This window comes from Cyprinodon variegatus, unplaced genomic scaffold, assembly GCF_000732505.1.
Source record: "Cyprinodon variegatus isolate N-32 unplaced genomic scaffold, C_variegatus-1.0 Scaffold369, whole genome shotgun sequence".
Lineage (NCBI taxonomy): Eukaryota > Metazoa > Chordata > Actinopteri > Cyprinodontiformes > Cyprinodontidae > Cyprinodon > Cyprinodon variegatus.
In genome coordinates, this window is record NW_015150822.1 from 663,207 (window position 1) to 689,842 (window position 26,636).

Consider the following 26,636-nt stretch of genomic DNA (forward strand, 5'->3'; position numbering starts at 1 on the left):
TACAGTCTGTTTAGTGGACCGAAGTAAGAAAACCATCTGGACGTTTAGTAGAAGCTGGCAGTCCGATAAACAGCACAGGAAAGCTGACCGGGAATGAAATGGTGTTTTAACCAGACAGTAATCTATGCTGCATAGACTGCGACATGAGAACTGAAAACAGAACTAAAAGCGTCAGATATTTATTAAAAAAAAAAAAAGACCAGTGTTAACACAGGAAACTGCATCAAAAATAGTAAATGTACATTTTAGCATCTCTTTTTGGTTTTAATGAAGAAGAAAAAAACGAAATCCAAAAAATCCCTAAAACTCTCCTGAGATTTCCGTATGAAAAAAAACCCTTCTTGATGAAGTGGAGTTTTTTTTTTTTTTTTTAAATATACACATCTTCTGCCAAAATGCAATAAATCTTTCCCGAACATTTGCCTCCGTTACATTCTTACATTTATACTCAGGTTGCCATCTTTGTTCATCATGTTAGCACCACGTTCATGCTGATAAGGACGGCCATGACTACCAAAAAAACCCAACAGCTAGTTTTCCAGCAGCTGCAATTAGTACCAACAGTATGAAGCAGTTTGCAGTGGCTTACAGAGAGCTGTACACATTGCAGTCAGAGAGCGGAAACACACACTCAGCAGACACATGAAAGTAGGGTTGGTGCACAGTGCAAGGGGAAAATAAAGTCAGGGAATATCAGCCAGTGGCCCACTGTGTGCGTATGATATTTGCAACAGGAATATTTTTAATCATAAAAATAAAATAAATAACAATGCGAAATATATTGCATCACATCAGGGTGAGACTTTTAAAAACCTTAAGCACAAATATTCCCTTTCTTCTCCATCCGATCGATTTAAGTCACCCTGTAAAAATATTAAGACTAGAACAGCAGCAAACAGACACAAATTGGTCTAAAATTGTGTTGTTTTTTGTTGAATCATGAAATGAATGTCTTATTTACGACTTGTAGGAAACCTGACAACTGCAGTAACCAGATAAAGCCTCCAGGTGGAGACATTGGAGCAACCAGGAATAGGTAGCATAAAATAAAACATAATAAAAATAAAACATATTCATATTATATTTAATTATGTTTTAAATCAGATGTTTTATCTTTATAAGTGTTAAAGTTTATAATCACAAAAGTGTGTTTTGAAGCAACTGGTTGCTGTTGGATATAGTTAACTGCTATAGATAACCTCTGCTACTGAAGTCTGCAGAGAAAGGGAGTGCCCCTTTATTTGTCTCAGGTAGACACAGGGTTGGAACAGCAGCCAGGATGTAAGGTGTTGACTGTAGTCCGTTTGGAGGAAAACAAGGCGTGTCAGAAAGGGGAGGAGGATGGGAGGAATGGGGTGAAAACGACAAACTGCAGATCATTTCTTTTTTATTTACTGTTGAGCTCTTCCCTAAGCCGACAGCCCACGGCTGTGATGAGAGCCGCTCCTTTGCCACTGCCGTCCTCAGATAGCAGGAAGTTGACGGTGCATTTAGGGGCCAGTTCCTTGACAGTCTGATGCATGTCCCGCGAGAAACTAAGCAGAAACAGGAGATATGATACGATCTTGGGTCAACAGGAGGAAATAAACTACAACTTGTGTTACAATGAAACAGACAAGTAATGAAACTAACAAAAACATGTTAAAAAAAACAACTGAGCAACAGTTTCATATCCAGATAAAAAGAATTATACATATACACTTTGCTTGAATAAACTCTATGACACAAGTTTCAAATTCAGCCATGGTCGTTAAACATGACTCGACTTGATCATCTCATTCTAAAGCACAGGCATTTTACATTCTTACAGTATTTATCACCTCAGGTACAAAATGTTTTTGTAGCAGAGCAGTCCGTCTGTTTTTAAGATGGAACAAAATGTACAGAGTTTATTTAAAAGAACTTCAGAAGACAGTAAAGGCTTAAATCAACCTGTTAATGTTACTCCTTCGCACCACTAAGCTGGAAAGGGCTGAGTGTGCATTAAGGAAGCAAATTATCACCGCTAATGCTGTTTTGCCCTGCTGCCAGTTGTCCCTGCAGGCTCTGAGGGTGAATCGTCAGGATCACTTACAATCAAAAACAACTTTAAATAAATGGATGAAGCTTAAGTTTAATGCAAAGATCACAAACTGTTCCTAAATCCAACAGTTTGGATCTAAATTCTAATATGGATTATTGTAGGCTTATTGTATGGTTGATGTTATTGTTTGCACAATATTAGGGGGATTTATGATGCTATTGCTGAAATTTGTGACCATCCTATTGATTCTGGAAAAACTCAGATCTCTCTTACACTTGTGTTTGTTATCTGTTCCCTCTGCCTTCTTAGTCCATCCAACTGGCCAATAACATCATTGACATGATATGCAGAGCAGGAATATTGGGCACCTATAAACATGTCCATAATGATTTGCAAGCAGAAATAAGATACAATGATTGAAAGTTAATATAATGCCAAGTTCCAGACATTAGGATCTTAAGCAGGACGAGTAACAACAGAGAAATTCTATTCAAATGACCTAAATCTCTGATCTTATGCTAATATTGGTAAATATTGAGAGATGATAGCAGTATCAATACATTTCTCTTTTCCATCTAATCTTCCCTTCCTACAATGTTAAGTACTTGTGAGTAGTAGACGCTGTGTCCAACTATCTATCATTAAATTAACATATAAAATGCAATTTAAGTAGCCTATATTATGCTAAATAAATTTGTGGTAAAGAGGTATTTTGCTTGATCAGAATTGCTTGAATTCTGCTCTCTGAGCAGCAAAGATTGAAGACCTTTAATAAGAGCTGAAATATTTAAGTTAACTATAGCTCTGTGATATTTATCCTGCACACAATGATACTGTGGTTGCAATATATCTGCAGTACTATTTTGATACCAAAAAGCTCAGATCCATGCATGAATCAGGCAAACTTGCCTTTAAATTACATAAATCATTTATATTACTCTTTCCCCTCTAATTAGAGCTATAAATATTCAGAGGTTCACAAACGGGAAAGTGTCTCCTTTTGAAGAAATCCATTGCACTTCATCAGGATAAAAAAATCTCCTTGTTTCCACTCAAAACCTTTTTATTAACATTATTGTGAGATAGACACGCCCACCTTTTTTAAGGTGGTCAACTTCCTTCAGTTTCACACTTAAAAACGTATTAACCAAAATTAGTATGTTACCATTTGAGGAATTTTACTTAATAAAATAAACAGATCAAACTCACTGTGGATGTAATTTGTACAACGTCCCGTCCACCCCCACAGTGATGTCCAAATGGTCCAGGCCGCGGTTCTCTCTTATCTTATCCACAACAGCTGCCATCCCTGCCCCGCACAGCTGAGCGGCACGCCGCGACACTGTTCCACATACCTACAAATAAAGACTCTTATCATTGTTGCATCATTTAAAAAAAAAAATGGAGCAAAGTGAGTTGCCACACAGAACAAAGATATCATTGATCAAACTTGGAAACCAAATGTTTGCAACATTTTTCCCAGTGTGTGACCAAAGTGCTCACGCACTTTTTCCTTTCACAATGGAGACGGTGATAAGAAGGTTCTCTGCCGAGTTCATGGCTGAATTATTTAGTTTAGGATGAGTCCAGTGCTTTCTGTTCACCATACCTCTTTGACGATAATACTGTCGTCACATGTGCTGTCCAGTCCTAAGTGTTGCAAGATGGATCTCACTTGCAGCAAGGCCAATCTGTCACTGCAGGCAGAAAACATGACGATCAACTTATTTAAATAAACTAAACCATAAAATAAAATCAGAATTTGAGCCCTCAGACAGTTTGTTCTCTTTGTTTACCTCTCTATCTGTGAAAGGAACTTTGTTTCAAAGATGCCTCTGGTCTTCAGTGTTTCAGAAATCTGGCCTCTGAATAGGAATCCCTTTTTGGTCATGTCTATGAGGATGTTCCTCACAATCTCTCCAAGGTACATGCCGCTGATCATCTTCTCATATCTGTGACACGAAAGAACAAAAAAGGTCCTGAACTGAATACATGAACAAGTGTTTTTCTGAGTAGGAAATGTTTATGTTCTAAAAAGTACCTTTGTTTCCCTGGATTCAGAGAGAGCTCGTCCACCATGTTGTCATACTCTGTCCTAAAGTCGTCCAGGCATCCGTTGTCCCCGAAAGCCCCCCACTCCATGTTGACACACATGCGTCCCTCATCGCCCTCGACCGTCTCAATGTTCTTCATCTCCTCCATGTAGCAGGCATTGCTGCCAGTTCCTGCAGCCAAAAGGCACGCTTAAAGCCGACGCAGCGCAGGGAAAGATTTGTATTCTGTGAAAAGAAAAAATAAACAGGAACTAACCAGCAATGAGTCCAATCTCACAGGTGGGCTCTTCGTAGGCACAGGTCATCATGGTTCCCACTGTGTCGTTGACGACAGCCACCACATCTAGGTCAAACTCCTGAGGAAAGCAGCCCAGGCAATGAGGTAAAATACAGCCACTAACCCACTGCTTTTAAAAGAATAACGCTCGTCTTTAAAGATTACCTCTCTTCTCTTAATGGCTTCCCTCAGCAGTCCGACAACATCTTCTCCCTCACAGTCTGTCGCCTTGAAGCCCTTGGTCCAAGTCACCAAGATGCCCTGCATACAGAAGCACAGCGTCACAGATGGGTCCATTCTGGGTCGCGAGATGGATCAGCTTTATAAGCACAGCCGGGCCGACTCACAGCATCAAGGCTCGTCTGTCGGCATGGGAAGGAGAAGGTGAAGCCCAGAGGAAGACGTGCGTTCTTCATCCCCATGTAGTCCAGGAAGTCACTGATGCAATGCACTATGTGATCAAACAGCTGTAACAGATGCAAGCATTTTAAAATAAACAAAAGGTATTTCCAAGCATGAAGGAGCTCCACGTTTCAAAGTTCCCTCAGATTTCGAACTGAAGTCATACATCTTGAGATAACCCACACATTCTAACACAACAAAGATGGAAACACAAAAACATTGCCAAGTTTGAACTAATTTTCCAGATTTAAGCAGACAAAACAATCTTTGTAGATAATGACTAAGACTACGTTCACACTAATATCGCCCAAATCTGATTTTTTTGTTGTTGGTCTGAGTGATTTGAATGAGATTCTTACCCGACTGTCTGAACAAGCCAAGTCACATAGAATCAGACTTTTTCAAAATAGCCTTGAGTCACGTTTGTATGTGGTTTTAAATCCAGTACAGGCTGGATCTTATAGAATGTAACTACAGTCTGAACAGCCAAGTGACCCATATGGGAATTAGTTTGGAGATGAGGTCACACTGTACTGACAGTGCGGGGATGAAAACAATTACAGTGCGGAACAAACAGAGGACAGCGTAGACAAAGTGTACAGTGGATGGACAATCAAATATTTGGTCGGCTCCAACATCCAAGAAACTTGAGGGGTCAGTTGATTACGAAGCCGTACCCACACATTTGAAGTGTAACTGCTCCACAGAAAGCTATAATGGATCGTTTAGCTCCCTTTTTTCTAACTTTTCTTTTTTCATCATCTGCAGCTTTAAAACCATCCATTGACAACAACTTCTGACATGTCTTTTTTTAATTTTCTGCACAGCTGCTCCCCTTCAAGGACACAAGTTGACACAGTCATTTGAACAGCCACATAAAAAAAATTGGATCTGACGAAAAAAATCAGAATTTTGCAGTAAGAGCTGCAGTGTGAATGTAGCCCAAGATTCACTGAAATGCCAAGACTCCAGAAATACAGTTTCTGATAGACGTCAGGGACTTTGTTTCTCAACTGTTGTTGTATGTATATAAATCTGCACAGGATGTGCTGCTTTTTCTTGGTGTCATCCTGTTAAACAGGTTCTACTGGAGTGATCTTAATCAGCCCAATATTATCAAATAAAACCCTTTTGACTTGGAATGTTTTTATGTATTAATTAAATAGTTACTTGAAACCTATATGAAGTATCTAGTTATATATTAAAGTTAGTCTATGGATATAAAACAGGCATAACAAAAAAAAAAACAATCTAAATAGCTTTTCATAGCACTGTGAAAAAAGAACTACTCTACAGATTAACTCAGTTGGACTCAGTTGGACAACAAAGATTCGAAGCTTCTTTTCCAGGCTATAAGTTAAGTTCAGGAATTTGGACTGATAAGGAAGAATAACTGTGAATCCTTTAAAAGAGACCCTAATAGGGAGGAAACATGAGCAACACTTTGGTTCCCCCTCTATCCATTCTGAGATTCCCATCCCTCACCTCTAAAGTTTTTGAGGATCTAAAGGAAGAAACCATTTATTTTTTCCTCCTTGGATCTCCTGTCAATCTCACCTCCTCTCCTGTTCCCTGCATCACCTCCAGAGGAATAGCGTAAATCTTGTTGTGCATCTCCACCGATCTCTTTTTCCCAGAGCGAATCTTGACCATCAGAACCCGAAAGTTGGTTCCACCCAAGTCCAAAGCAAGGAAATCCCCATTTTCTGCACAAATGTGGATTGAAGAGTGTGTAGAGTGACCAACATAAGATCCTTTCTGTCTACACCTATAACATCTCATTTAAAAACTGCCCATGAGTAACAGCGAGATTTAATTTCCCTTTGGGATTCAAAAAGTATTTTGAATCAATTCAAATTGAAAAACCATGTATCAAAAACAGCAAAGCCTATAAAAAATATACATTGAGATTTCAGTAATAAAAAGCAAAAATGGCCACAATGGTCACAGAGTTGGTACCCATTAAGCTCAATAACCTGAATGCATATTTGAAGCTAAAGACTTTAGCGTTTTAATTATGGAACAGGAACTGTAAATAAAAAAGGTCAAACTTCAGTGGATTAGAAAAAAAGAAGTTTTTCCGAGCAGATCAAAGATGGCAGATTTGTAAGTGAGGGTTACCTGAGCCGTCAGGGGTGCGGCGGACAAACGTAGGCAGCATTTTGACCGTGGCAGTGTCCTGTGTACTCTTTGAAAGACCGTTTTCGATCTCTGTCGTCATCCTCTTTTTCACCTGCAACAACGTAAACATCAGCTTTCTAAACGCTGTCGGCCCATCTTAGTGGAATATACACAATATGGGGGAACTCCTTGTTTACCTCGAGCAGCTGCTCGGTCGTCAGGCGGAACTCGGACAGTATCTTGGCGATTTGTCGGGATTGATCGGCGAGTCTGTAGGCCACGGCTGTCACCATGGCAGCGCCTTTCCCACTGCCACTCTCTGATAGAAGGAAGCGGACGTCGCAGTCGGGAACCAAACGTCTGACGGTCTTATGGAGGCGACGAGCGTATCTTCAAACAGAAAAAAAAAAAAAAAACATCATTCAGTGTCTGGATTGGAGCGTTTTAAGGCCTTTCTTTAACAGACAGGCGGGTGTAGATGTGAGGAGGGAGTTATAATCGACACACTCACTGTGGGTGCATCTTGTACAGAGACCCATCAATGCCCACAGTGGTTCGGAGTCGTGTCAATCCTCTGTTGTCCTTCATTCTCAACAGGATGCCAGCCAGGGCAGCAGCTACCAGGTTAGCAGAGCGGTGGGAGACAATGGCACAAACCTAAAGGATGCAGACCATAAAAAACAGGTTATTCTTGTATCACCTGAAAACGTTTCCTTAAAATAAACCTTTCCATAATTTTAGTTAATCTAAAACTAAAGGTTAAGCAACTATTCTCAACAATGTTGCCCCCCCAAAAAAAAGGATCATTGACTATTTTATTTCTTGATGAATATATATGCTTATCCTTGATAAACAGAACATAACAATCTGAATTTCACCATCAACATTTTAAGCAGTTTTTCTTTCTCCTTTTGCAGGAATACACACGTGTTGTACAGCGACGCAGTCGTCTGCTGAAGGTTCCACGCCAAGTCGACTTAAGATATCTTTTGCCTTGATTAAACCTTCCTTACTCCTAAAAAAAAGAAAGGGTTAAAAGAAAACATAAGATGTAATTATTTCTCATACAAACAAGTGCTACAGTTACTTCTTGGGTGGCACTTACTTCTCTATTGCTGAAACATGTTTGGTCTCAAATGTGCCCCTAGTAAGCAGCTCAGGGGTGATTCTCCCCTCAAACAGCAGCCCCTCTCGGGCCATCTTTACCAGGATGAGGCGAACCAGCTCCCCCATGTACATCCCACTGACCATCTTCTCAAAACTGCAGGAAATGTCATGAAAGATGAAATGGGTCAGATATGGGTCACTTTTTATTACATAAAATGACAAGCTATTGATAATATTATGACATTTTAATGTGACATACTTCAATGTATTTTCTTAATTTTTATTTTTAGATTGCATCACATAAAAAAAAGAATAAATAAAAAAAACAGCTCCCATAAGCTCTTTGCAGGATTCCTGTCTCTTAAAGCTTCCCCACACCATGACACAGCCACCACTGTGATCCACAGCAGGGATGGCTGGTGTGAAGAGCTTGATATAAAGCCATTAAAATGCAGGGCTTCATGATCAGACTTCTCTGACCTTTTTATCAATACATTTCTTTTCATCCCACTTTTAAAAGTAATTTTTCTCTCACAGCTTCTCTCTCTCTGATCTCAGCAGTGTATGTGTATTGTTTTATAAGCTGTCTGCTGCATTCCTTGGTCCTCATATGGTTTGTTCGCTGACATTCCTGAATGTAACTTGAAATCTCAATAAAAGACACTCAAGTCTGTGTTAAAGAATATGAAAAATATCAAGATGTACATATAGCGTAGCAAAACAATGCTGGTGACCTTCTCATTCCTCTATTTTTGGATAAACTGCTGTGTGATGGAGAACCATCAGGTCTAATATTTCCATGAAGTTTTAACTCACAGCTGGCTGCCGGGGTTGAGAGAACCTCTGTCTATCTCTCTATCAAACTCCGTCCTGAGGTCCTCCAGCCGGCCGTCGTCTCCAAATCCCCCCCACTCAGTGTTGACGCACATGCGGCCCTCGTCTCCCTCCACCAGGTCGATGTGACGCAGCTCCTCCATGTAGCAAGCGTTGGTGCCAGTACCTGTAGCCAAAGAAAAAAAACTTTAACCTCCCTTACTAATCAGACTTCTTCCCCTCCTGTTTTAACAAAGCCGCACCGATGATAATGCCAACTTCACAGCGCTGGTCATCAAAACCGCAGGTCATCATTGTTCCTACGGTATCGTTCACTACTGCCATGATATCGGCCTCGTAGTCCTGAAACAAATGAGACGGAATACAGATGAGTTTCTCATGTAATTTGTGTACTATTTCCCGCTCTGACTGGAAGCCTTATGGCTCATTGTGTCACTCACTCCTCGTTTCTTAATGGCTTTGTTGAGCAGCTGGACAACATCCATCCCTTCCACCCCGCTGGCTTTGAAACGTTTCGTCCATTGTATCAGATAGCCCTGGATAGAAGGAAAGAGAAATATTTCCGATTCCTTTTGGAGGACCTCAGCTGCAACTTTAACACCTTAGAAAAAGGTGTTTACCTCATCCAGTTTGTTCTGCTGGCAGGGGAAGGAGAAGGTAAAACCCACTGGGAGTCTCTTGTCTTTGATGTCATGTTTCTCCATGAAGTCGCCTAGACACTCGGCCACATGGTCGAACAGCTGGAGGAGAGAAGAGGAGGGAGAAGGTGGCATCATCATCAGGAAGAGCTGATGGGAACCGGAGTACATCTAAAATAAACTCACTCTTGTTCCGCTGCCGTGAATGATATCCTCTGGCGTGTCGTAGACCTCACTCTCCATCTGGACCGTCTGTTTTTTCTCATGGCTGACTTTGACACGCAGGATTCTGAAGTTACTGCCTCCCAGATCCAAAGCAATGAAATCTCCTTTCTCTGTCGAGGCAGAGGCGATGGGAACACAGTAAGAGAGAAAAGATATCAGTACAGGAAGAGAGGGATTACATTGCATGAAAACATGAAGCGTTTGAGCCTTTCCAATCCACCCAGTTGAACCAACAGGTCTAAATACATGATTTCTCTTTTGATATTTATTTCATATCTAGAAAAACACAGATAAGAAAAGCAAACCATCTTTACAGGCGAAAGTATAAAAAGCGTGACTTTGACTAGACCATCTAACCCGTGAATAAGATGTCAGCGTTATAGTTTAACACAGGTTGTGTGTTTAACGATCCCTTTTCCTTTCTGATGGGGAACCTCTGCTTATCTTCACATCCCGTCTACGCTCCCATGCTTGCCGCGGCCGAAAGGTAACAGAACTGAAATATATGAGCGTTAGAAAAATACTGAACATGAGAATCCAAATAACAGCCGAATTCTAAAAGGAGATGCTTTACTGAAGCATTTACTCTTAATATAAACATTTTAGTATAAATTAAAAAAAATGCTTGTGATAGAAAAGAGAAATATAATATAGTATTTTGCATTCCTACTTTTTCATGTGCAGACATGCTGATGGGAATCTTTACAGCCCTGCTTTAAACTATTTAATTCTGGCATGACCTTCGTTATAATATTTGATCAATGGTTAACATAACCAGGAGCTTTATGGCAGGCTTTTATCACCTGCTGCAAAGTTTATCAAGGAGGAAGATTTTCTATTTAAAGGAGTTTTCATTTTTAATTTTACTTTTTTAAATACTGTGGTTTTAGCAAGAGTGCAACAGCAATGCAGTACATTATATTTAGACTAAAGCTGATTATCCATAGGTGATGAGGATCTATAATTCCATTTTATTCCAAGTTTTATAAAGCTGCTATAAATGTAGTTAGTGGAGTCATAACGTGACCTTTTCCCCTGATAAATAAAACAAAACCAAGGCTTCTATGAAGGTCAGGCTAAGAATAAGGTCAGGCTAAAAATATGGCTTCTTTCTTAAAACCTAGATCTGTAGATTTTAAGAAAACAAAACTGGCTGAAAAATCTTACATCTGTGAGGGAGTCAAACAGAAGAGAAACATACAATCAGAACAGACAGAAATGTAAAACAACTTGGTGTTGGATTGTGTAAAAGGCATGGAAGCACTACAGAGAGGGTTTCAGAATAAGTCGTTGACATGATTACAGTCCAGGACAACTAGGCTTTTGTTCCTGGATTTTTATAAAATCGTTTTAGACCACAGGTTCCACCAGGGAGCACATATTTTTTATTTAGGTCATCAAAAAACATTTTACTGAGGCACGTGGCGTTTAATCTCATTCTTTCTGAATGACGCTACTATGTAACATTTTATAACTTTTTGGATTAGATAAGTGTTTGGAGCTTCTGCTTATCAGAATGTGGCGGTAGGATACTGTGGAGCTGGGGTGGGGCTTCAACTCAGCTGCAGAGAAGAGGTGATGCAGTGTTGGTCCAGAGCTCTGGAACAAGCTGCCTAGAAAAGTTCCCTCAGATAATCCTTGTAGACCTCACTTAAAAAGCACACTTTTGCTTTTAGGTCTTTATCACCATGCAAGATGGGCCTTGATTGCCCTTTTTAGTCTAATCTTATTCTGCTATAGTAGCGTTTGTAGGTGTAGAATTGTTTCCATTTTACTTGTCGTGCAGCAATTTGATCAACCACGTGTTGCCGGGTTTTTAAAGTACTATATAAATAAACATAGGGTGGTAAGGTATGTAGTTATCTAAGGTGGTATGGTATGGTAATTGCAAACTAAAAACGTTAAACAATTTTGCAGAAATCTAGCTCAGTTGTTTGAAATCAGCAGTTTTGCTAGAGAATATTATGAAAAAATTATCATATTCCACAAGGCTGACCATTTAAAAAGATGTTTTAAAAGCCGAGTCCATCTCAAATAATATAATACCCTAGAAAATGTTAGGTTATCAAATCAGTCTCATTAAGATAAAGAAATGAATGATAAGTAAATAAACAATAAATTAATCTGAAATGATGTGGGTCGATGTGGAAACTAATTGAACTAGGCCCGTACTGTACCAAAGAGCACTTGTATTAAAGACTGCACATTTTTTAACCAAATCTGTTAAAATACATCAATACGATATAAAGAGAATTTTCCTCTCCACTGTCGCTACATGCATGCTTGGCGTGAGGGATTGCTGAAGAGTCAATGAGTCGATGCAATCAAATGGTTTTCCTTAGATAGAAATCTTTGAATCAATTTGACTGGATGATCTGGTTGAATTGTAAAGTGCCATTTGTTGTGAATTGATGCTGTAGAAATAAACTAAATTGAATATTCCAAGTGGTAACTGTAGAAAACTTAGAGTGAAAGTAATTTTACAATCATTATTGACTAGAAGAACAACATTACCAACTGAAAATGCTATAGTTTAAGGAAGAATCACTGTTTAGTTTAAACTGACTTTGGATTCTCCAACAAGATTAAAGCTCATCCGATTTGTCTGAGGTTTTTCTGTGTAGCACAGAGCATTACACAGCACAGCTGGGTCATTGAAACTACAGGAAACAGAAGTGGCATGATGATGTGGAGAGAGAGGCTCTGACCAACAGTATTGATCATGTATAAACAATATGAAAATCCATCATGCCTGTGAGCAAAACAAACAACACAGCATCAAAGGTTATTTGACATGAAAGACAATAGAGAGAAGTAATGACTCCTCTTTGACACAAATATTTTCCATCAGGATTTTATCACATAGGAATATAAATTCCTGATGGGTGAAACTATATGGATTTTTTTGTTTCCTTTAACATCCATTAACAACTTGAGAAACTTATATAAAAGCATTTTTAGATTTAATTTTCCTGTTTGAAAATAATATTAGACCATTGCGTCCTGCCAATGGGTCAATACGTTGCAGGAATACATTTCACTGGAAATACAGGCATACAACTGTAACTTCTAATTATTGGGAAAGCATTCCTGCTTTTCATTAGGGCTGCAGCTTACAACTGTTTTGCTAATCTATTAATCTGTTTATTACTTTTAAGGGATTAATAATTGGATAGCAAAAGGTTCCTTAAAGAAGATATTTTACAGAATTAAACTGGCTGAAACTAAAAGTTCTCCACTTGTGGAGTTCTGAAAAGAGCATGTTGAGAGATGAAGATTTTTTTTTTTTTATCTTAAAGGTATAATGGAGGATGCTCTTTTTCCGGGTGGATTATCAAAATAAGCGGTCCTCCTAAATCTCAATCATTCTGGCGATATGTTTACATAAGGTCGTCCTACATGCTCGTCCCCATTTTTTTATTACCTGTGGTTAGTCTGACATGGTGGAAAATTTGCAAATCTTGTTTTGGAAAGCAAGCTTATATGAGGGATGCAAACAGCAACTTTAAAACAGCCAAAACAGTAAAAAAAAAAAAAAAAAACGTGCACAACGCTCTACCCGCTTCCCGGAAGGGAACGTCTACTACTAAACCTGTGCGAGAGCATGCATGGGCCTATTTCTCCTCGTGCACGCTCTGTTTAAAAGTTGCTGTTTGTATCACTCATACAAGCTTAATTACCAGAAGAAGATTTGCAATTTTTCCACTATGTCAACCTCATGTAAACATATCACCTGAAAGACTGATAATTAGGATCAATTAATCACAATTAATCCGATTTGTTGTTTCAGCCTGACTTTTCATATTCAGCTGAGCCGGATTTCTCACTAGAATAGCTAATCTTGTGAAACATCCTATTTTAGGCAATGTCTTTTTACCAACAGCCAACATATGGGTGAAATAATGCACATCTAGATGTTATCTTTTTGCCACCATTGAATTATTTTCCTGTTAGAAATTCTGTTACACTTAAATCTTTGGAAGAAAAAAAAAAATCAAATCAGTTGCAAAAATGAATACCTTCGTCTGCCAACTAGTTAAGTTTGATATGCAAGGTTTGATAGAAAATGGGTAAGGCAAATTTTTTTATTTTTGTCAGACCAAGACAGCGTATGTTGCCCTGCTCTTCTCATCATCCCCTATATTCAGCATTATTCAAATTCCAGTCAAGTTTGTTAACTTCTTTATCCCTGCTTAGGCAGAACATTCCTTTAAGAAGATGGGGCCATAACAGCTAGGTTTCATCGTGGGGATGCTGCGTCTACATATGCACTGCCCTGCAGCTTTTGCATGCATCCCTTCCTCTACATACCTGAAACAAATTAATGGTTAATGGTCAGGCCTCTGCTAACCTTACCTTACCTAACCTTACGGACAAGCAAAGGGGATCATTTGAACTTTTGTTTCAGGTGTGTTAGAGCAGGGATGCATACAAAAGCTGCAGGACAGATGTTGTCTACCCTAGAACTAAACCATTTAGGAGTTTGTGGTCATTTCATTAAAAAGTAAGCCTATATGAGATGGATGAGTCTGTGAGGAACCAGCAGCAGCAGAACTGGGGTGGACAATATTTAACCTCGGATAAACTAACCTGTTCCATCCGGGATCGACCGCACAAACGTTGGGAGCATCTTTAGCGAGGCGGTGGCGTTGGTGTCACCGCCCAGCCCGTTGACCAGCTCCATTCTGAAGCGCTTGGTGATGTCCAGCAGCGTCTCATCAGAGAAGCGCATGGAGTACAGGTACTTATCAATCTGGAAGCAAAAAATATTATTTTTAGAATTGGTCTAAATGTGAATGTTAAGGCAACACATCGCTGTTTTAGCTTTAAATCAGTGCATCACATCTTCCAGTGGTTTACTGCAACACTTTGGCACATCCTGAACTTTCCATTCATTCCAGTCATGTCAGCATGACCAGAAAGGGGATTCTGTATAAACTGTGTGACAGGTTAGTGACATATAAAGATCAGAAACAGATAATACTATTCTGATTAGTAATAACCCTGACTCAACTGATAAAAGAGCCATAAAGCAACTATCTGCTGTCTGGAAGTTATAAAGCTGACCCCACCCACTCCCATGGCAACAACTGGTCCAAGCTTTCTGGACTTCTCAGAAACAGGATGTTGAATAAGTCTGATGAAATTAAGTTTTACATCAGACACTGCAGAGAACCAAACCACTCAATGATCCAAGTGTGATAAATAAAAATCCCAACATTAATGAAGTAGAAACCTGATTCTAGTAAAATCTCACACGCAGTCCATCCATATGAGCCTGATCTAATGTTACACACTAAGGGGAGAACAAACCCAAAGTCTAATGGGAATGTTGAAAGTTCCTGTTTAGAGATTTACACATTTCCTGTAAGACTTTGGTTTACAAGACGATGCCTCAGAGGGTGTGAATGGTTTAAAAGAAAAGACTTTATAGCTTCTTAAAACCCTTTTGTAGGTCAGATAAAAACCTGACTGTTAAAGATCAATGGAGCCTTTCTGGCTCTATTTCCTGAACACTTAACAACTAACAGACATGAATGAGAAGATGTATAATGACAACTGCTTCATTTCTGGTCTCTGAGGTTTTAACAATAAGTCTGAATTATAACAGATGAACAGCAGGATATCTGCATTCATTATATCAACGTCTGTTATACTGCAGGAGGTAGATTCTGTATACAAGCTCTAAAAATGGAGTGTTATACATTTCAGGTGGGAGAAAGCAGGCAAACTGATCCCTCTGACTGACAATCAGTGATAAAAATAAGCCACACTGTTAAAGACCTCCTCTGTCTCATGTTTAACAGTCAGGCTCAATATTTGCTTTGAGACCAGATAAGATCATCTCATTTAAACCTTAATAGCAGTCACACCATCTTATCACTTATCTTACTTTACAAATATATAAAAAGTAAAGATCTTATTAAAATATGTACTTGCCTTAAACCAAATGAAAGTTGTTTTTTTTCCTTATGTATTTATACAATCCTATATTTGTCTGGCATACTAAGCTTTACAAAGAGAAACTTGGAGAAAAATAAACATTTCCCTGCTAAACACCTAAGAAATCACATTTCTAATGATAATGTGGAAACAACCAGCATGTACTTGGATGCCCTTGCTTTATGTTAAATAAAAAAAAAAAAAATCTTTAAGTCAAATATATCAACTTTGATGTCTAAACTACAATGTTCTTGTGGCAAATCTTGTAAAATAAAACATGCGATATTTCTTAATTATTAAAAAAACAGAAATCGGAGCAAATTTGCAGGAAAAGCCTAATCAATGCCTCAGAGCAGGTATGTTCATTACTTTGACACTTCATAAAGATGAACATTTGGTCTCTTTACCACCAACCTTTTTATTTAGTTACATAGAGAAACGAACCCACCAAGGGTCCTGTGAATAAAGATGAGCACAGTCCATCTTTACACATGCTTTCCCAGCTGAGGATTTACATTAATCTACCATAATCTTATCAGAATCTACTTAATGTAAACGTGGTCATGTGACCCCAGTATAGTGGTGGGGTAGATTCTCAGCCACTTAAGTCACGGCAGCCAGAAGTGTTCGAGTAGTAGATATCTTTGGAAGGAGAAAAGTCCAGGCGCCTTTCACTTAAGCATTCTGGACCGACCTCTAGGCCACTAAACACAATTAGACTGTTACATAAAATCTTCACAAATAGAAGGCATGAACCACATATCATTAATTAAAAGTTTGATCTTAAATTATATGCAAGTTTTTCAGATTCACCAAAGCTAAATCTAACAGTTACCAGTAAAGGTGAATCCACTGACAGCCTACGAGTCTAAATTAAAAAACTGGTTCCACAACAAAAAAATAAAGGATTTTGGGGAGTTAAATCTGGCTGAAAATCTTCAGGTGTTAATGCTTGTTTTAGGTGGCAGAACTGAGAAAAAGGCAATGATAATATGGAGGTGATATTTGTTGTGTTTTGTTTTAACCAAGATTTATCCGATTACCACATACAGCCAAAACAAGCTAAATCTTTCCAGTCCTCAGTCAGTCACGATGACTTAGATCCTTCATAGATATTCCTTGACCCTTTTTGTTCTTCCTTTTTTTACCTGATTTTTATGATAATGAAATGGAAGCATGGAGTAGTTTCTCAAGGGCTGGTTATACTCCCGCAGCAGTGTGTCACAGTTAGCTTGTCGCAGGAATGACGCAGATATTTTTGATTTATGTCCAATTTTGAAGCGTGGTCTGCGCTATATCATTTAATGCCACAACGCAAGAGGGACAACCTTAAACTAGCTAGGATTGTGGGTGTGATGGGTGGCGTATTTCTCTTCTGGTTAAGGCCCCGTCCACACGAAGTCAAAACGAACACGAAACGCTAATATTTTCCAGAACGTTTGTCGTAAAGACGGAGACGTAAAATAAATGTTATCGTCCACACAAATGCATGAAAACGCTGCAAAATGTATGCAAGGCCTGTAAGTGGCGCTGTGGTGCCAAAGCAAAAATAGACGACGAAATGTTGGGCATGCACACTAATATTAATAGATGGTTGCCCTGCGGGTCCATTTTCGTGGTTCAGTCAAATCCAGGTGCTGAATTGATGGAAACGCGAAAACGGCGTTTCAAAATCTTCCCACTCTGAAGGCTTAATAAAAAAAAAGATCGTTTACAGACCCCCGAAACGCCGGCTTCGTATGGAAGAGAGGCTGGTTTGGTGAAAAATTTGTGCGTTTAGGCCAGGGTTCGGCTTCGTGTGGACGGGGCCTAAGAAGTTCCTTCAACAACACTGGCGACTGCACCAATGCGCACTTTGATATCTGCATTAACTGAGACACACATGCAGAACACCTGGTTTCTGAACGTAAACCATTTTTAACACCTCACAGGGGTGTACTTGCCTCATCTGCAATGGTTTAAGGTAATTTTTAATCACATGATCAAAATGTTTGGTCAACTGGTCATTGGCCAACAGGTGGCACACAGCAGACAGGTTACTAGTCCACCATAGGGACATGCAAAGACATTTACCAAACAACCATGATTCCACACGCCTGTACAACAGGACAATCTAACATGAAGATTTAATGCACCAATGGAAACTCAGCCTAGATTTGAAACCTAGGCTTCCGATTAAATATATCAACTCTAAGCATTTAATTTCATGACTTTATACCCTATTATTTATGAAGGGTTTTACTACAAAAAAGAACAAAATGATAGCAGTGCTTTAACTATTAGAATGGAGACAGGATAGGATGAATAAACCTCCACTGCAGATCACACATTAGCAGACTCTTCCTGCCCTTTGACACAGACAGCTGTGAGGGTTATTTGCAGGGCCCAGTGTGTGGTTTTTAAACACGGGTCATCCCCTGGGTTAAAGTGGTCAGAGCTCAACCTAAGTGTAGGCATTTGAGTTTTACTCACTTGCAGAGCTTTTTAATTGAGATACAATTATTCCCTTTAAACACGACATTTGATGTCACATTTAAACGCCCCCTGCCCCCCTCCCTCCTCTGCGAAGAAGGGGAACATTAGGGGACATTAAGAGATGGGGATAAGAATAGCAGCTTGTGTTGAAATGAAATTGAAGTTCTCGCTACAGCCGAGATGTCTGCAAAAGAGAAGCATCAAGTTCTTCTAAAGTTTCACACGCATTTTTAACTTTTAACTTAAATGGGAACGCCTTTTTTTTTTTTTTTACACATTGGGCCCTATATTTTACATTATTACATCATGTTCTATTAATCATGACATCATACACACTCTGCTTTGTTTAAAAAAATATATAAATATAAAAAATATAACCGTGGATTTCTGGGGGACAGTGATTCGCCTACATGTTATGGATGCTGGCGTACAATAAATGATAAATTATAAACAGTTTAGTTTGTGCCTTCATGTCACTTGCCCATAGGAAGACATTACTTGGATATAACCTAACGGAATATCTTCAGAACAGCTCCAAATGACACAAAACTTATATGGTTGAGAGGAACATGATGTAATAATGTAAAATCAAGGGGCCAATGTAAAAAAAAACGGCGTTCCCCTTTAACAGACCGTTAGAGAGGCTCATACACAGTTCTGTTAATACTGACAAAGACTATCCGGTTATTTTGCACACAAAAAAAAGTTCAGATTTAGCATGGATCCACACAGACAACGGTGGAGAGTATAGCAATAATGAAATTACAGACAAGGCAAAAAACTTCCACATTCAAATAAAGGACTACAGCAGTTTACTGGCTCCAGTTTACTGGCTCAAAGTAAACATATAAGTTTACTTTGAGCAACAGGCTGCTGGAGACACACAAATTACACAGAATGAGATCCTCCTGAAGGGGAAAAATAAAAAAATGAGAGTTATTGGCAAACTGCCCTGGACTGAGCTCTTATGGCCAAAAATAGTAGGATCGATAGAGTCCACATCAGATTTTGTTTGGTCACAGTCCTAACCTAGTTTCTATTTTAGCTGATAAACCACCTGCTCTAGAGGTCACTTCTATGAGTACTACAGTAGGGCATCACCTAGCACTATTACATGCTTCTAATGATACGTTCAGACCGTACGCTGCAGAAGCAGCAAAAACGACCGTTTTGCTTCATTTTTTAAGCTTGTACAAGTTTAGTTCTGACTAAAGCATCTTTACTGCTCTAACTGTGCAGTTGAAAAGTGGGACTGATGCACGTTGGTCGGAGCTACCCTATCCTTTCCTTGCCTGTAAAAATGGCAGAGGAAATTGAAAGAGTCGATTGGCTTATTTTAATGAATAATGATACTTTTAGACCGCAAGCACTGGATGCAGCAAATAAAACCTCTGCTGCTTCATCTCTGATGCTTGTACACATTGAGGCAAAAAGTGTCCAGATGCGCCTGATGCTTCTGCTACTCCTGTGATCAATGGCAGATAGCAGCTTTGCTATATTTGCTGTGATCAGTGGGTAAAAAGTAGTTTTAATGTTCTTAAGTAAGAAAGTCCACCTGAAAACTTCCCCTGTCCAGTCAGTTAATCAAGATCACGATCCTTTAAATACTATTTAGCTGTCAGATCCACTCAGACCCCGGTATACCGACAGTGCTCTGTCAGTGGGAATTTTAAGTTAATTTAGGCATTAATAAACTGTTTCAGAGGAGTTTTTAGGGATCTGCATCAACAGTGCTGAGTCTGTCTCCCTGCCAGCTCCAATATCAGCTGCATTCACGGTGCATCACGCATGTCAGATGCTCAGAAGTTCATTACACACTGCTCCTGCTGCTCAAAACTTGCTGAAGGACCTTTTGCTGCGCCTTAATGCGCGTCAACCATTGACTTTGCATGTAAACTAGCTGCTTCAGGTGCCTGTAGTTCGTGCGGTCTGAAGGTAGAATAAGAGAGCTTCTACAGAGGATATATCCTCAGAAAGAATAGCAGAATGAGACAGGAGACAAAATGTACTACATGAGAAAAGATAGTATAGCGTTTTAAGAAACTTTAAAAGTTATGATTCCCAAAGTTTTTAAAGAATTCAATATTCACAGGTTACAGAGAGACCCCCCCCATGTGCAACTGAGTCACTCAGCCTGCTGTTAGATGTAAGATCTGTCAAAACAAATATAAAATACATTCAATGGATATCAAGTGTGCCTTTTTGCAGGGTATGGAAATCTCAAGACATTTTCATCCGTCCCCCATCTAAGCAGAAGTGGACAGTTTTATAGAAGCTATAGAAATGCGAGTAAGGAGTTGAAGATGCTGTTCATTGTGAATGTTTGTCTTATCAGTCAAAACAAACCTCTTATTTTCCTCTTTTTGTTTAAAGAAAAGATTGTCAACCTCCCAAAGGAAGTAGGGGGATATCGAGAGAAAGTTTTTTTTAAATGGTTGCTTGGCAACAGGGAGGCTGAAGGTGGCAAATAAAAATCTGGTTAAAGAATAAACATGTTTTTGGAGTCTAGCGCCAGCAATCAGGAACTTACCTGCAGACAGACAGAGTGTTGCTAATTGTTTAACTTTTTATATATTGAGTAAGAGTGTGGGAAGAAAAAAATCATGGCGAACTGCTAACAATGCTAATGCGTCATCCACATAAATGTCCATACAGACAGGTCAAAGTCTGATGCATGTCCTCAAAAAGAAAATAAATGGGTATGAAAAGAGGTTTGAATGAGCTCCATTTAAATTTTTTCTTAGAAATGATTAAATTCATTTCGATTTCAAAAGGTTTTCATTTGTAAAATACCAGGTTAGAACCTTTTAAAATAACTCAATGTGAAAAAAATCATTGAGTATTTTTCCACCCCAGGCTCCGTTCAACCAGTATGCTGCTAGCTGATGTAAAAAGAAAAAAAAAAAAAGAATTTTTGGTTTAATGGTTGAACATTTAAAGCTGCCAGCTCAGTGTTTATGCTAACTGCTAGTACACTCCTCACATCGTCACAATATCTCACCTGTTTGAGCTTCAATATTCGAACCATAACCGTTTGACAAACATTCAGCTAGACAGAGTATGATTCACTCAAACATAGTGGTTTTACGTTTCTCACTGTGAAAAGCAAAGATTAAAATCTCTGCTAAAGCAAAGTAAGGTCACAGAGCTTCCTCTTCTTGCTAAGCCTCTAGTTTAGTGGCCATCCTTCCAACCAGGAATAAGAGTAATCAAGGGGTATGTTTTATTTTTGCTTTTTATGCACACTTGACTATTTCAGATAATCAAAATTTGATTAAATAGAGCTAAAAACTTTTCTTTTCACGATTGTGGCTTTGACTAGACCATTCCAAAACCTTCAATCTTTCAGCCAATCATAGATAGACTTGGTGATTGTCTTCTGATCATTGTCCTACTCATTACTAGGGGGCGATTATTGGCGTGGGTGTTGCGATACGATACGTGTCACAGTATTGAGGAAACAATACGATATTATCAAAAATATTGCAATATCAATATATATTGCGATATTTTACCCAACTACCGAAATTAAATGTATGGATAACAAATAAGCAAGTTCTGCATATGTTCATTAGATTGATTATTCAATTATGTTGGTATCCATGTTGTATGTGGTTTGAGTCAGTCCACGTCTTCCACTGTGACTTCCTCAACTACAGATAAGGTGCTGCGCTGCACAGCTAAAGGGTTCCACAGCTCTATCTGCCAGGGTGGGGGTGCAGAGGCAACCCAGTTCCCCATCATGTTTTAGGCAAAAACGTTTTTTTTTTCTTTTTTTAAATCGATATTAGCAACTGAAAGATCTATATTATATTCGGCAGCTAAGTCACGATATATCACCAAGTCGATTTTTACCCCACACACCAACAGCTTTCAAGTCCAATCTGGCTGCCTGACAGCTCTCCTCAAGATTTTCAAGCAAAAAACAGAATTTAAGGTTTAAGCAATTTCTACAAGCCAGAATGGCCCTGAAGCAGTAAAACTGCCCTAGTTTGGTGCACACCTTACAAAAGATTTAACCCTTTTGTTTTACTAGTCCACAGACACTTTCCTAAAGTTTTTGGATCAAAAAAAGTCACTTTTTTGTAAAACCCCTGGGAAAGTTTAGCACTACTCCAGGTGTGACATCTTCCAGATCTTAAGAAGCTAAAAATATATTTTCCTTTTGAGATTTTTTAGCCTATTTAATGTTGTATGACTCGTTCTGTTCTAGTGGGGAAAAATAAATGCTCAAATATATTGAGATTCTTTATCAATTCAAGTGATTGCTGTTTGAAATGAAAAATAAATATTTGATCTAAATCAGCTGAGCTTAACAGTGTTTAAAGAAACAGACAACAAAAATGCTGAAGAAATCTGTAAGGCGGGCAAATGTTTTTAAAGCACTCTAGCTCTGTTCCTGATTTTTGAGTCAGCAGCATTTCTGACTCAGCATTTTGTGATCATGCATACGCTCTTTTTAAAGCACCGTATCATCTGGTTAGACGGTGCTAATACAAAACATGACTTTATGAGAATAAGTCTTTTGCTTGGTGGTTTAACTGTCCAGGTTTTGCTCTCGTCTTTGCTCTCTGCATACATGATTTCTGAAAAGGTCACATTTATCCCTCAACTCACCTCTGACAACCCAGAGCCTGCTTTACAACTCTGAGAGCCTTCACACTCTCCTCCCACCTCCTTTTGTTTGCATTCCTATTCTTTCCACAAGGAGATTGAGGGAAACTCAATGCAACTCCACTTGTCTGTCTGTGTGTGTGCGTGCACCACAATATTGTGCACACAAACACACACACAGCCTCGCCATGTGGAAAAATACAGGCTGCTACACCGCCCCCTTCTGCACACTCCCTTATTCCCACCCAAGCACATACTCTCACAGATGCAGACACATGCAGATGCTGCTTTCAATGGGAACTAGAAGCGAATCAGGAAGCCAGTCAAGGACACCGCGGCAGACAAGCAGCTGACTGAGAGGAGGAAAAAAAGCTTTAACTTTGGCTTAATGTTACAATAAGTTCAAAGTATACATTTTACAGTTTTGGAGCAAGAGGAAGTTTTCAATAATTTCCATGACTAAGGCCCTGACAAACTCTAGCAACACACCTGCAGATTGCTGTGTGCAGGCATAAGCCCTCTGCAGCACCTGTGGTCACATGGTTCAAAGCTGGCCTATTTTAGGGAGGCGGGGAGAGGAAGAGAGCAAGAGTAAAGAAGGGAGGGAGAGGTGTTGTATTACGTCAGGTACTGGCTGCAGATGAGGGCAGTTTCACCTTTGCAGGTCATGATCTGACTCAGGATCAGTAAGTGAAGAAACATGGCTTTAAGAGTCCTTTTGCAGGGAAAGTGTGAAACTAAAACAAACAAAGAACATCCAACGGCTTCTTCCCAATTATAAACACTAAAACAGAGAGGTGAAAAATGACATTATTCGGAGACCTTAAAGGGACCATACAAGAGTCCAGGTACTCAGAGAAATAAGACATATTATGACTTCATTCTCAAGGTCACACAATGTGATTTGGTCCCTGACTTTTTGCAGAACTAGGAACTGTTGGATCCCAATCTGCACTAAACACACACACACACACATATTGTAAAACCAGCTTTGACCAAAAAAAAAAAAAAAAAAAAAAAAAAAAAAAAAAAAAAAAAAAAAAAAGACTTTTTATTTTCTGACTGCTTTCAGGGCCCTAATCCTATTCCTCTGTTTAATAAAACTATCAAAATTAAAAGCTTTAAACTTTACTTCAGTCTCTAAATGCAAATACTATGACCTCTCAATTCAGAATAAAACAACTGTAGGGACATATATTTTTATGTGAATGACCTATTTATTCCCTCAAATACTGTTGGATTTATAGCCTCTTTGGTCACAGCTAAATGAAAGTACTCTGTCAGGTTAAATGAATAAAAGATGCAATCTTTACCCTGTTCTAAAGTAAGGAGATATAAGACATAAGGTATAAAGATATAATGTGTCATTTAACAAAAGGTTGGCAGATAAATCACTCATCATCATTCTATAAACCAAAGGCGAGCTTAAACATCTAACCTATCTTTACCTCTGCTGAAGAATTTTTCACATTTTCTTCCAATAAAAATAAAACTAATATATAAACAGAGCTGCCTAACTGCAATATCAACGTGTGGCTTTTATCTTCATATGATGGTCTGACCTGGTATAAACTTTTGGAATTGGATTGCTAAAGCTAATGAGAATGGTTGCAAAGGCAAAAAAAAGAAAGACAAATGAAGAAAATCAGCATCAATTGCATGGCATTATCTTTACATTGTTCAGTACCATACCACAGTTAACCCTAGCTGTTTTTAGGTCCCACAAACACCAAGAATTATGGTAGTAATGCCCGAGATTATGTTTCCCAATAAGAGCAGTCATTTTAATATATCTGTACTTTTTCTTATTTTTCATATCAGACTTAATAATCTCTTCATCTTTATGCTATTTTATTTCTTGTGTTCTTGGTCTTGATTGGCGAATCCGCTTAAACTGAGCTTGCATTTGGTGCAAGATTAAAGAAAAAACATTGGCAATAAACCCACAGCAGACCCTGGCTCAGTCTGAGCAGAGGTCTTATAATTATAACTTTTGCTATCATTATCTCATCTGCAAACATCAGATCTGGGTGAAAATGAGTCAAACCTGGCGGAATCTAATATCATTCCAAAGTGGAGGTATTTACTGAAAACCAACTAGTTTAGTAGAAATATGGATGTAAACTAAGATCAAAATGTTTCTCTGTCTTGATTATGAGAAGCTTTAATTTTTTAATTCCACATTAGATCCGGACCAAAAGAGTCACATCTTAAGGGTCATATTGTCATTTAGAAATGGAAGCTTTACTAAAATGCATAGTTTACCAGCAATTTATGAAAGTGGTAATACTAGGGATAGTTATTTTTTAATCAATACTTTTTAAAATCATAGTTCCAATTTACTAAGAAGGCATCTATCCCAGTTGTCCTTTTCTGTGTGTTTAACACCATGCAGGACTAGCTCTCGGTTCAGTAACAATATGGATCTTTAATTATTAATGAAAATGTTTTGTAGTTTTTCCAAATACTATAGAATAGAAGGTTTACTAATTTTAAAGACAAACTATCACATTTTTATTTGGGATCAATAAATGTTTTCTGAAAATGTTTTGAAATAGTGGTAAAAAGCCAGATGTTTGCATTGAACTGTTTTGCATGTTGGAGAGGATCACTGCTCCAACATACACTTTCTCTTCCAAGACCAGTAGTAGGATGGCTCCTGACCATTTTCCCACATATAGATTCACACACACACACACACACACACACACACACACACACACACACGGTGAAAGACATGGAGGACACACATGGGTCTACATGGGAATGTTTTTTCATACACTAACATTCAAGGTTACAAAGTCTGACAAGGGAATTTTGAGGGGCAGGGGATCTGTGCCATACTGGTTATTCTTAGAGATTAAAGAACTTTAATCACTTTCAGTTGAGAGAGGATAAGAGTAAACTAAAAATGCAGATTAAAGTTTAGAAGAAACTAAAACTTAATATTCTGTGATAAGTTGTAGGTTTCAGATTCAGATCAAATATGTGCAGTTTTTAGCTTATCCATGAATTGAATGTTACAATGTGTAAAACAGGGTTAGATGCTTTCTAAATATATAGCAGGTTTACAAATGCATCATATTTGGTAACTAATAAAAGATAATGTGTTGGTGGGGAAGAGCACACTGAGGCATTACTGAAACCGCTGATCCATCTAGAGAAGAGAATTGATCTGAATTATTTATATGTGGAGAAAAAGCTCCTCTTCTGCTCTCATTCTGCTGACCTCCAGTGAGGGAATCAATGTGAACTTTAATGAGAGCAGAGAAGAAGAGAGACAGCAAGCTCCTCATCCCCGAGCCTCACTTCCTGACTCCTCTTACATCATGCCATCAGTCACTCACCTCCTTACACATCCTACTACCCAAACGGTGCAGTTAGTCACGTCCCACCCGGCCACGCTGATCCAAGTCTCACCATTAGTGAGGTTTTAACAGCCTCCTAACAAAGTCATGTTTGTTTTCTTCCCTTACATTTTAAACTAGTGCAAACATGTAGAGCAACAATGGAGGGAAATTGTGTTCTTCTCTCGGTATCCACCTGTCAAATACCCAGAAAGACACGTTAAAGCTTACCTTTTTAACTTGGTCATCCTTCAGCTCTGTGAAGTAATAGGCCAGTAGTTGAGCCGCGATCATTCTGCTCTTTTTCCAACTCAAAAACTCATGCAGACAAACCCAATCCGACTCCTCTTCCCTCTTTCACAAACTCACACAAACCAACTTAGACTAAGTAATAGTAAAACAAAATGTCTGCGCCCTGGCTTCAGTTAGAATCTAACTGAAGATGTAGATATAATACCTGACTCTAGTCCAGTGTGATTTGTAACAGAAAAAAAAATACTTTTCAGGTTTTTCTTTGCGTGAGAGTTGAAGCCAGGAAACACGAGTGAACGCAGCAAGTTGAAGCAGAAAAGGCCA

At 38.8% G+C, this 26,636-nt stretch overlaps 1 protein-coding gene across 1 annotated transcript; it reads right to left on the reverse strand.

Annotated features, from left to right (window-relative positions):
- Positions 1-355: 355 nt before the first annotated feature.
- LOC107092161 (hexokinase-1-like) lies at positions 356-26,636 on the reverse strand. Its single transcript, XM_015386480.1, has 21 exons — positions 26,292-26,636; positions 14,272-14,434; positions 9,643-9,791; positions 9,439-9,558; positions 9,259-9,354; positions 9,061-9,160; positions 8,801-8,984; positions 7,983-8,138; positions 7,805-7,892; positions 7,389-7,534; positions 7,075-7,267; positions 6,878-6,989; positions 6,314-6,462; positions 4,702-4,821; positions 4,520-4,615; positions 4,334-4,433; positions 4,065-4,248; positions 3,820-3,975; positions 3,633-3,720; positions 3,233-3,378; positions 356-1,535 (listed from the first exon to the last, which is right to left on the reverse strand). The coding sequence occupies exons 1-21, from the start codon at positions 26,352-26,354 to the stop codon at positions 1,388-1,390; spliced, it is 2,757 nt and encodes a 918-aa protein (XP_015241966.1). The 5' UTR covers positions 26,355-26,636; the 3' UTR covers positions 356-1,387.

Excerpts from the sequence above, each read along its gene's own strand:
- LOC107092161 (XM_015386480.1), bottom strand. The coding sequence starts at position 26,354 with ATGATCGCGGCTCAACTACTGGCCTATTACTTCACAGAGCTGAAGGAT. Across the intron at positions 8,985-9,060 it reads TGAAGTTGGCATTATCATCG|GTACTGGCACCAACGCTTGC; the intron begins GTGCGGCTTTGT and ends CTTTGGCTACAG. Across the intron at positions 7,268-7,388 it reads CTGTACAAGATGCACCCACA|ATACGCTCGTCGCCTCCATA; the intron begins GTGAGTGTGTCG and ends TTCTGTTTGAAG.